At 36.7% G+C, this 12,295-nt stretch overlaps 1 protein-coding gene across 7 annotated transcripts in view; it reads left to right on the top strand.

The window, feature by feature from the left end:
* Positions 1-12,295, top strand: part of EPS15 (epidermal growth factor receptor pathway substrate 15) — a 129,618-nt gene that overhangs the window by 98,639 nt on the left and 18,684 nt on the right. For all 7 annotated transcript variants that reach the window (XM_070609674.1, XM_070609676.1, XM_070609675.1 and 4 more), the window contains exons 16-20: positions 1,733-1,936; positions 2,834-2,950; positions 3,180-3,270; positions 6,356-6,391; positions 8,012-8,148. In XM_070609674.1, coding sequence (XP_070465775.1) covers positions 1,733-1,936; positions 2,834-2,950; positions 3,180-3,270; positions 6,356-6,391; positions 8,012-8,148 — 585 coding nt within the window. The remainder of the gene's footprint in view (positions 1-1,732; positions 1,937-2,833; positions 2,951-3,179; positions 3,271-6,355; positions 6,392-8,011; positions 8,149-12,295) is intronic.

A 12,295-nucleotide genomic window follows, 5' to 3' on the forward strand; every position in this document is an offset into this window, starting at 1 on the left:
TAGTATTTTTGGATTGTTAGTTTGAATTCTAAATACACTGCAGTTTGGTAGATATATATGCTTACTGATACCCACTGTTTAAATTTATAAGCACAATACTTGTGTTCATTCAGTGAACATATATTGAGGACTTATAGGGTACAGCATTGTGCTGGATGTTGGAAATAACAAAGTTGATAACAAAAGCTGTGGTCCCTACCCTCAAAGAGCTCAAGGTCTTTAACTTTTTAAAAACGGAGTGAATTAGTGGAAAAGGAACAGAGGAAAACTTAATTGTTATAATAGTGAAAAATGCAGTGTGCTAGGGAAGCACTTTTACATGTATTATCCACCATTTCCATGCATTGACTTTTTCCATTTTACACTGTTCTTTTTGTTTCACATAACAATAATCTGTGGAGATAGTTCTTATTCCCTTTATGGATTAAGAAATGGAGGCTAGGAGAGGTTACTTTGACTAAGATTACCTAACTAGAAGATGACAGAGCTACATTTACATCTCTCTCTCTCAATCCAGTATAGCGTCATTTCCCCAGGTTATAACCCTAAAAAGACCTATGATAAATTACAGATTCCAAATTAAGCAACTTAAAAACCTTGTGGGGAAAATAAGATTAGGGAAACAGAGCCTTGATTTATGAAATGTCAATAGGTAATTTTTATGTTTGCTGAAAACAAAAAACACCGCATGCTAATAAAAGGGAATTCCAATGTAATTAAAAATATGTATTTTATGAAAAATGAGAACTATTCAGTAAAATTCCATTTATTATTCTTTTTCACTGGAAACATTTTATCATTCTGCCTTCTCTTCAGTTTCTTTGAGATATTTGTAAATTTGTTTTTCTTTATTATAGCTGTTGGTATAAATAAGCATTTTTTTCCTCCATCTGATTCCCAACATTTTTCTTTTTATATATATTACAGTTTATTGAATCCTGCCTTCTGTGTCACACTATTGTCCCAAGAGTATAAAGCCACTTGGATATTGGGATCAAAAAAACTTTGAGTGTTCTGGCTGGCCCCATGGCCGAGTGGTTAAGTTTGCGTGCTCCGCTGCAGGTGGCCCAGTGTTTCATCAGTTCAAATCCTGGGTGCGGACATGGCACCGCTTGTCAAACCATGCTGGGGTGGCACCCCACATGCCACAACTAGAAGGACCCACAACTAAGAACGTACAACTATGTACCGGGGGGCTTTGGGGAGAAAAAGGAAAAAAATAAAATCTAAAAAAAAAAAAAACCAAACAAACAAAAACTTTGTTCTTTATTTAACGTTTGGTATAGCTTAGATTTAGTGGACACTTCCTAGGGCTCTAGTCCATTAATAAATAATGCCAGAGCATAGGTCACTAGCTCATTTTACCTTCTCTTTACTCCTCAACTTCCTTTATCTCTCCTAAAGCTTCATCACAAAATCTTCTCTTGCTTTGTCACTTTGCTGTTTTTTCCCCAATACCCTGACCCTTTTTCTTAATTATACCCTAAGGGACTGCCAGTATACAGATAATTGAATTAAAATTCTTGGAGCTTTCAAAAGATGTACAAAAGCAAATCCATGTATACTGGGATGGATTACTGAAATCTTTTCTGTGAGTCATGCTGCGTTCCCAGAGGATTCTCCTTAATGGAAGCAAATTTATCCACGATCAAGTCTAACGGTATAGCCATTTTTATGTTGCCTGTCTTTCTAGTAATAAATCCTGTTTTGTATGTCTGCTTTGTGTTGACAGATGCAAATGAAACTGATGGAAATGAAAGAACTGGAAAACCATAATAATCAATTAAATTGGTGCAGTAGCCCACACAGTATTCTTGTAAATGGCGCTACAGATTATTGCAGCCTCAGCACCAGCAGCAGTGAAACAGCCAACCTTAATGAGCACGCTGAAGGCCACACCAACCTAGAGTCTGAGCCCATCCACCAGGAGTCTCCAGTGAGTCGAATAGTGCCATAACCTTCATAATCAACTGCAGTGAGCAGCCATTGAAGAATTTTAAGCAAGAAGTGGCAGGATTACATTTACCTTTTAGAAAATGGATTAGAGAGTGGAACTAGACACATAGAGACATGTTAAGAGACTATTGGAATGGTCTCTGTGAGAGTTGTTTTAGCCTAAGCTTAAGTGGTAACAGGCGGGATGATGAGAAGAATACAAGTTTCAGGGATATCAAAGATATAAAATTAAAAGACATGATTTTATTTAGGCAGTGCAGTCTTGATACATTATACAATATTCTTTTAAGCACAAAAGGCAAATTGCTAGGTTATCCTTCAAAGACACAGGGTGATAGGAAATGAGGATTTCCTCTGCCACTTCTTAAGACTTTATTACCTACAGGGCTAAATCCAGAAAGTAATGGGAAGCCATGGAAGGATTTTTAACCTGAAGAGTCATGATCACATTCACATTTTAGATCTATTACTTTGGCTTCCGTAAGGAGGCTAGATGGGAAGGGCACATATTGCAGGCAGGGAGGCAATTGGAAGGTTACTACAGTAATCTGGACCAGAAATGATACTGTAAATAGATGACAGTGACAGTGGGGATGGAGAAGAAGGGAAGGATTTGAGAAAGAGGTAGGAGGTAGGCTCAGCATGACTTGGAGGCTAACTGAGGGAATGACCAAAGGGAAGTGGTTAAAGATGACCTGGATTTTCCAGCCTCAGTGACCTCAATGCTGGGTGATAGCATTTTTCTAAGAAAAATTTTAGAACTCTTATGTTCTGCTTGTCTTTTTTTATTTTTTAGTAATTTTTGGTTATCCTTTGTCAGTTTTCTCTGCCAGGTAGAAAATACAATGTTAGTCCATGTAGCGTTAATATTTTGTAGGCAAGAAGTAGTCCTGAAATACCACCTTCTGGTGTGACTGATGAAAATGAAGTGGTGACTGCAGCTGTTAATGAAAAAGTTTGTCCTGAATTTAACAGTGACAGACATTCGAAAGAGGTAAAAATAATTTTGTATGTCAATGTTCCTATCACTGGTTTCCCTAGATGGGTTATTCTATTTCAAGCTAAGGAAAGAGAAAAATGTGTTATGTGGACTTTATGACTACAGAAATATTTGTTATAATACTATCATTTGATTTTTCAAAGCTTGTTATTTTATTTTAAAATGTTACGTTTTGAAACTTTGTTTCCTAAAACAATATTTTTTAATTTAAAATTATTTTTAGGAAGATCCATTTAATGTAGAATCAAGTTCACTGACAGATCCCGTTGCAGATACAAACTTGGATTTTTTCCAATCTGATCCTTTTGTTGGCAGTAAGTACTCTTATTTTTATATCATATATTTGCAAAAAGAGAATTTTTTTTTTCATTTTTTTTTTTATTGAGTTATTGATAGGTTACAGTCTTGTGAAATTTCAATTGTACATTAATGTTCATCAGTCATGTTGTAGGTGCACCACTTCACCCTTTGTGCCCACCCCCCACCCCACCTTTCCCCTGGTATCCACTAAACTGTTCTTGGTCCATAGTTTTAAATTCCTCATATGAGTGGAGTCATACACAGATTATCTTTCTCTTGCTGGCTTATTTCACTCAACATAATTCTCTCAAGGTCCATCCGTGTTATTGCAAATGGAATGATTTTGTTCTGTTTTGCAGCTGAGTAGTATTCCATTGTATATATGTACCACATCTTCTTTATCCATTCGTCTGTTGATGGGCACTTAGGTTGCTTCCACGTCTTGGCTATTGTAAACAGTGCTGCAATAAACATTGGGGTGCACAGGACTTTTGGGATTGCTGACTTCAGGCTCTTTGGATAGATACCCAGTAGTGGGATGGCTGGATCGTATGGTAGTTCTATTTTTAGTTTTTTGAGGAATCTCCATACTGTTTTCCATAGTGGCTGCACCAGTTTGCATTCCCACCAGCAGTGTATGAGGGTTCCTTTTTCTACGCAACCTCTCCAACATTTATTGCTATTAGTTTTAGATATTTTTGTCATTCTAACGGGTGTAAGGTGATATCTTAGTGTAGTTTTGATTTGCATTTCCCTGATGATCAGCGATGATGAGCATCTTTTCATGTGCCTATTGGCCATCAGTATATCTTCTTTGGAGAAATGTCTGTTCATGTCTCCAGCCCATTGCAAAAAGAGAATTTTTAATATATAAATTGTATAAGAATTAAGGCTTCTGTTTTGAGAGCCTACTTGTTATAACAAAAGTAGAGTGGAGTTGCTAGTATTTGTCCTCTTCAGGCAACTAAATCCTGGGACTAAGCCTTTGATTATGTCTTAGGAGCCCCTGATTAAGGATATGTTTCTTCTTCAGAATAAGGACCAAAAGAAAGGTATTAGGGACCAGAAGAGGAGATTGGGCCCTCTTAAGTCAACCAGCAATTATTTACTTAAAAGTACCAATACCATGGTTTTGAAACAGTGAAAGTCAGAGTATTTCTCTGGTCCCTGCCCTTAAGCTGCCTACGGTCTTATTGAAGAAATGTAATTTAGTAAGTTAAAATATCTGATGTCAGTGTAAACTGTGTTAAATATCACTTGTGTCAAAGCTCTTTTTGCATTTTTTTATTTACAAAATCAATTTGTGAAACTGATAAGTCAGTTTATATCAGTTTTAAAGATGGGAAACTGAGGCACATAGATAAAATAACTTGCTTAGAGTCATGGCAGAAATGAGTCTAGATATTAGAACTCTTTTTTAAAAAATCTTTATTGAGATATATAAAGTGTTAAAAGATATATTAAATTGTACACGTACATCACATGTATATCACAGAGTTGTATAATCACCAAAATCTAATTTTAGAATGTTTTTTATCACCCCATAAAGCAACTCCATACCAATTAGAAGTCACTTCCCATTCTCCTAACCTGTAGCTCTAGGCAACCATTAATCTACTTTCTGTTTCTGTAGATTTGCCTATTTATGGAATTATACAGTATGTTATCTTTTACATCTGGCTTCTTTCACTTGCTATAATATTTTCAAGATTCACTTGTGTTGTATGTTTCCGTACTTCATTCCTTTTTATTGATGAATAATATTCCATTGGATGGATATTTCACATTTTACTTACTCATTGGTTGAGGGACATCTGGGTTGTTTCCACTTTTTTGGCTGTTGTGAATAATGTTGCTATGAACATTTATGTACAAGTTTTTGCGTGGATATATGTTTTTCTTTCTCCTGATTATATATCAGTTCATACGGTAACTCTGTGTTTATCATTTGAGGGACACCAGACTGTTTTTCAAAGTGTTTGTACCACTTACATTCCTACCAGAAGTGTATGTGGGTTGCAGATTCTCCTTATCCTCACCAACACTTGTCATCTATCCTTTTGGTGGTAGCCATCCTAGTGGGTATGAGGTAGTATCTCACTGTGAGTTTGATTGGTATTTCTCTAATGACTAACGTTGTTGAGCATCTTTCTATGTGCTTTTTGGCCATTCATATATTCTTTGAAGAAATGTTTATTCAAATAATTTGCCCACTTTTTAATTGGGAAGTCTGACTTGTTATTTTTGACTTGTAAGAGTTTTTTACATGTTCTGAATACAAGACCCCTATCAAATATATGATTTGCAAATATTTTCTTGTATTTTGTGTTGTTTTAATTTTGATGAAGTCCAGTTTATCTATTTTTTCTTTTGTCACTGCGCTTTTGATGTCACATCTAAAATCCAAAGTCGTGAAGATTTGCCGTTATGGTTTCTTCTGAGTTTAGTAGTTTTAGCTGTTACATTTAGATCTTTGATCCATTTTGAATTACTTTTGGTATATGGTGTGAGATAGGGGTCCAACTTTATTTTTATTCTTTTGCATATAGATATCCAGTTTTCCCAGCACCATTTGTTGAAAAGACTGTTCTTTCCCTTTTGAATTTTCTTAGCACTCTCGTCAAAAATCAAATGACCATAAATGGAAGGGTGTGTTTCAGACTCTTCAATTCTGTAAGAGTTTTTTTTTTACTTCAGTGAGTCTCAGCATCTTTCGTTTCTGAAGTGGTGATGGTAATACCCATCCATTACTCTTGTGAAGGGTAGAGATTTTTGTTAGTAAAATTCTTGCTCTTGTGCTTGTCTTTTCCCTTCCATCTGGAACCTCAGATTGTGATCAAAGGGTAAGTATAATTAAATTTTGACTCAAATTAAATGTTGCCTCTTTTATGAGGTGTGTTGATGTTCTGTCTTTATTCTTTATTATTTAAGTATTTCCTGGAGGTAGATGACATTCATTGTTTCATATGCTTTGATAGAGTTAGTGAAACAAACTTTGCTCTGAGAAACTTTGCTTTTGTTTTAAAGTTACCCTTTCAGTAATGGTGTCACAGCAGTGAATATTGTTATTTTGATTTCTGCTTATTTATTTTATCACAGGTGATCCTTTCAAAGATGATCCTTTTGGGAAAATTGGTTAGTATACTTTTGGAAAAATTGGTCACTATATTATTGAGGTCCATGTAGTTTTAGTCTGGTTCTGCTTAATTATAAACTTTTGTTGTATTTAGGAATGAGAGATCACAGTTGGGTAGTTACAGGAAATGGACTACCTTTTTATTCAGTTTTGAAACTGATCTAAGGCCCCACTTGATGTTGTATGTGGTATTTTCAGAAAGTGGTAGATTCTTGTGAATTTGCTTTGTAAACTGTCAGTTTTACTCTTTTAAAAACGACGTTAGTGTTTATACTTTGATGCTTTTAATAATATTTAGACTGATTTCTCCTTGTTAGCCAAGGATTAAATGAGTATAACGATCTACACTACTTCAGGGTTTAGAACTTCTGTTTTCCTAAGCTTACAGCCTATTCATATGAATGAGGGAAAAGGAAACATCTTAAAGAATTACTATATGTCAGACTTTTTAAGATACTCTTTCTCTGGAATTTTTGTGTTAGAATAAAGCAAATCTTGTGTACCATTTAGTTATGCTTCCCAAACCAGTTCCAAACTATTGACCATTTCCCTTCAGCTCAGGGAGAGAAATACAATTAGAACTTTTTGTTGTTGTTTCCTTAGTTGTGATAGCATGGAATAAGGGTTTTAAAATGGGACCCCATGGCGCTGGCCCCATGGCCGAGTGGTTAAGTTTGCGTGCTCCACTTTGGCGGCCTGGAGTTTTGCTGGTTTGGATCCTGGGTGCAGACATGGCACTGCTCGTCAGACCACACTGAGGCGGCGTCCCACATGCCACAACTAGAAGGACCCACAACTAAAATATATAACTATGTACTGCGGGATTTGGGGAGAAAAAAATAATTTTTTTAAATTAAAATGGGACCCCTTGAAATTATATGCTAATTAAAAAAAATAAGTTTATTAGGTGAAAGACTCTGTATCTTTTATCAAAGCCACAAAGGAATCTGTGATCCCCACCCAAAATTAGGATTACCAGCTTAGAGGAATTATTAAACCTAGCACACAGGTAACATTTGAGTAGTAAGTGTTGGAATTATTGATTTGCTTTGGGTTAACGATGACCAAGTAGGAAAGAATGTTCATTAAAACCATTTAGGGCCAGCCACGGTGGCTTAGTGGTTAAGTTGGATGTGCTCCGCTTCAGCGCCCCAGGTTTGGATCCCAGGTGTGGATCTACGCGACTCGTCTGTCAGTGGCCATGCTGTGACAGTGGCTCACATACAAAAAGAAAAAAAAAGAGGCCAGCCCCAGTGGCGTAGTGGTTAAGTTTGGTTTGCTCTGATTTGTTGGCCCGGGGTCAGTTCCTAGGCATAGACCTAAACCACCTGCCTGTCAGTGGCCTTGCTCTGGCAGCAGCTCACATACAAAAAAAAAAAAAAGAGGAAAATTGGCAGCGGATGTTAGCTCAGGGTGAATCTTCCTCAACAAGAACAAAAAGACCTATGTAACTAGGTGCAACTGTCTCTACTTTTTTTATGATTAATAGTCATAATAAAAGCACCTTAGATTCTGCAGGAGTTCAAGATGTCTTTTAATTGAGGCAGTTATGCCTTCAGGTGACAGGAAATTTAGTGTAATAGTTAATAGTCTCTTATGTTTGTGCTGTATTTTCTTAGATCCTTTTGGAGGTGATCCTTTCAAAGGTTCAGATCCATTTGCATCTGACTGTTTCTTCAAGCAGTCTTCTACTGATCCTTTTGCCACTTCAAGTACTGACCCTTTCTGTGCAACCAGCGATAGCAGTAATACATCGGTAAGTGGGAGGGTGAAATGGATAACAAGTGTCCTAACTGAGTTTCTTGAAGTAAACAGTGATGGAAGAATCCTCTTTTAGATTACTTCTAATGGGCCGTATAGAAATTTCGGCCTCCTGTAGCCCATCTAGATTTTGATTCGGACTGATATTTCACAGTTGACTAGAATAACTTATCCAGAAAGCCAGCTCATCCTTCAGAAGACCAAATGTCTCATTGGTGAGATTTAAAATAAATTATTGGAAATCCGTAAATGAATCTTAAGTAAAGCTTTTCAGAAATGTTTCGTATGCCTTATTGAAATAATGAAAATAAATTTAAAAGGAACATCATTGATGTTTTAGAAAAGTAAAATCATTTATTTTATAGACACATCTGGAATGTTAATCTTGTAAAAAAAAGTACAAATTCCCACTAAATGTCAGACTCTCTTGCGAACATACATACTACAGCAATCACTATTAGATAGTATGATCCAGGTACTTCTGTGTGTGTTTTACATTCATTCTTTCTAATCTTCACATCAGCCTTGTGAGGTAGTAGGTATGCCATGCTGAGGCGGCATCTCACATAGCACAACCAGAAGGCCTACAACCAGAATATACAACTATGTCCTGGGGGGCTTTGGGGAGAAGAAGAAGAAGAAGAAAAAAGAAGGTTGACAACAGATGTTAGCTCAGGTGCCAATCTTTAAAAAAAAAAAAAAAAAGACAAGAAAAAATACCATGGAGCTGCTTTTTGCCAGGTGGCCCCATCCTGCCTTGTCTGTTCGATTATGCCTGGGACTCTCCTTTCTGAGCCTGATGCTTCTTCCCACTCCCAGTCTGTGGGCTACCCTGTGTTCTTCCAATAAACTTCTTAAACAAAAGAATATTTCCTTGAAAGAGTAATCGATTCTTTAAAAGATAATAGATTTTGATATTCTTGAATTGCTTCCTTACTGTATTCGGTAAAAAGCTTCTTGGCCAACAACCGGTATTTTCCATTGATGTAAAACTGAGCAAATGCCTCTGTAACTGAATATTTGTGGTTTCCACAGGCTACTGGATACTGTGTTTTCCTACAACAGTTAGTTTTTAGTGTGGACCCATGTGCCAAATTCTTCTAAAATTCGCTGCAACCTGAATTCTTTTCCTCTCATTCTCTACTCTTATCATTTAAAGAACAAGAAAGCCAAAGCAACTCTTCCTAATATAAAAATAAACAAGTTTCTCCTGTTCCTCTCCCCTGGTGAAGTTTTTCTGCCATCCTTTCTGCTTGCTTTTTCTCTTTTCTCCCCAGTTTTTGAAAGCAACGTCGCCGTTGCTGACAGCTCTAAATTTCTCCATTAAAAAGAAAACAAGCCATGCTGTGGCAGTGTTTCACATACAAAGTGGATGAAGATTGGCAGGGCTGCTAGCTCAGGGCCAATCTTCCTCATCAAAAAAATAAAACCAAATTCGCAATATAATAGCTACATTTATCTAATCTGTTCTCTGTGCCAGGCATGGTGCTAAGCTCTTTTCATGTGTTCCCTCATTTAGTCTTCACAGTAATTCTGTGAGGTTCATGTTGTTATCCTCATTTTGAGATAAAGTAGATGAGATTTCGGTTAAGTGGTAGTAAGTTAAGAAGTGGTAGAACTGGATTCAAACTCTGGTCTATCTGACCAAAATCTGAAGTCTTCACCACTCTAGTCTAGAGATTGAAATGTCATTCCTCCTGGCTGCAAAGCCTCTGTTTTTTATGATCATCTTTCTTTTCAAACAGGCCTCTGATTGTGCCTCCAGACATTAATCTCTGCCCAAAAGTCTTTCCTATTCCCTCAAGGCTGGTCTCTGCTCTCAGAGGGACATAATTTAAAAAACCAAACCAAATCAAAACAAACAACTGTCATTTCCTACTGTCCCCATTGTGTGGGTGCTGTCATTCCATCAAAGCAGGGAGTGGAGAGCTGATGTAGGAGAGAGAGAATTTCAGTGATAAATTAGGTGACCTTGTGGGAGGATTTTGAAACACAACTCTGTAAAATCATACCATCTGAATTTTAGTTATGAAAATTGTTTTTGTGTACTAAATTGCCTAATTATCAAACTGAAGAGAGTTTTGTGCCACTTACTCCTTTGTGAGCTGCACAGTTTTACCCTGTTCCCCTTCCTATCCCAGTGGCCTGTTTTTAGAGTAACCACTGTGTGTGATGAAGGAATAGTAATTAAACCTGACATGCACGTAGGCAAGCTTTTTCTCTTTCTTGCTGTAATGGCAAATAAAATCTGCAATCTATCATTAAAAGCCAGGCCTGGGGGCCGGCTCCATGGCCGAGTGGTTAAGTTCGCGCGCTCCGCTGCGGCGGCCAAGGGTTGGATCCTGGGCACGGACATGGCACCACTCGTCAGGCCACGTTGAGGTGGCGTCCCACATCCCACAACTAGAAAGACCTGCAGCTAAGATATACAACTGTGTACAGGGAGGGTTTGGGGAGATAAAGCAGGAAAAAAATAAAAAAAAAAGATTGGCAGCAGTTGTTAGCCCAGGTGCCAATCTTAAAACAAACAAACAAACAAAAAAAAACAGGCCTGGTAGTTTTTCCTTCTCTTAAAGTTGAAAAGAAGCAGTAATACTTGGTGACTTAAGTTATCATGTTAGTGGCTGTCTCTCACACTGGTATTTTGACTGTTAGGAACTATGAAAAGTTACTTTGCTATACAGACCAGCTTAATTTTTTTTCTTCGATTGCTGTTTATTCATTCAGCTGATGTAATCAAGAGTATAAGATAGAGTGCTAGTTTTAGAATAATACATTGGCATTAGTTAAATACTATCATTTTCAGTTCTAAAAACTTCATTAGTATTAATTACTTCTTTCTGCTGGTAGTTTTAATGGATCCTCTTCTATAAAGAGAGAATATACTAGAAATCCTGGTTAGCATTACTTTTCTCTTTTCAAATACATTTGTTTTAATTAGAAATTTATAAATTGAGCTCTGCAGTATCCTTTGACATTGTAATATCCGCTTTCTTCATGATTACAAATAAAGCTTGTAATACCAGGGACATTGATAGCCATGAGTCAGAGTAGGAGATAAATATTCCAAACTCTTTTCACACCCAACTGTCTGCCGAGACTTTTGGCTGGCCTCTTAAAAAGAGCCTTATGCCAGAAAGAGAAAGTTCAGTCATCTTCCTAAATTACAATTTGTTTGACTCTGATTAAAAACTAAAGTAAAGTAGGAAGACAATTCAGTAGCAGGAATCTCTGGTGTGTGGTAAAGACCTCACTCTTTGTAGCCACTCACCCTTGCCACTCGGTCCAGATTTTTACATGGCTTGTTATTGAAAGTGGCGGGATCTTTTTAGCAGGAAGCACACTTGCATGCTTACCTTCGCTCACTCTCTGTCTCTCAGGCCTGTGTGTTTCCTTCAGGAGGCAGAATACTAGAATTATTTTTAGGTAACAATTAGAAAATGGAAATCTAGCATTTTCTTATGTAAGTACTAGGATATTTAAGAGTTAGAATAGTATGCTTCCTAAATGCAACATGCCATCCTGGAATAGGGAAAGGAGATTAATGGAAAAGCTGTTGAAATTCAAATAAAGTCTGTAGTTTATAGTTTTGTACCAGCGTTAATTCCTTAGTTTTAATAGATGTACCATGATTATATGAGACATTAACATTAGAGGAAGCTGGGTGAAGGGTATATGGGAACTTTCTGTATAATCTTTGCAACTGTTTCAGAAATATAAAATATTTCAAAATAAAAAGTTAAAATAGTGTGTATCTATACAGGTAGCAAAATTATGAAGAAATGAATACCACCAGAGTCAGGATAGTAACTATCTGTACAGAGCAGAGATGAGTTGTGACTGGGGAGAGGCACATGAAGACTTCTGAGGTGTTGGCAGTTTCCTGGGAGATGATTACACGGATATTCACTTGATACTTATTTATTAAATTGTACATATGTTTCATACTCTTTCCTGAATGGATGTTATATTTCACAAAAAGAGGATTGGAAAATGATATATATCTTTTTGATTTAATAAGATTGCAAATCAATAGTGGGGAACATTTGTTCCTGATGCCTTGTATTCCTTAATTAATTTAGAGTTTATAAATATTTTCTTTGGTGTGGCAGTGAGGCTTCAGCTATAAATTGCCTCTCTCA

The sequence above is a fragment of the Equus przewalskii genome, chromosome 2 (genome assembly GCF_037783145.1).
Source record: "Equus przewalskii isolate Varuska chromosome 2, EquPr2, whole genome shotgun sequence".
NCBI lineage: Eukaryota > Metazoa > Chordata > Mammalia > Perissodactyla > Equidae > Equus > Equus przewalskii.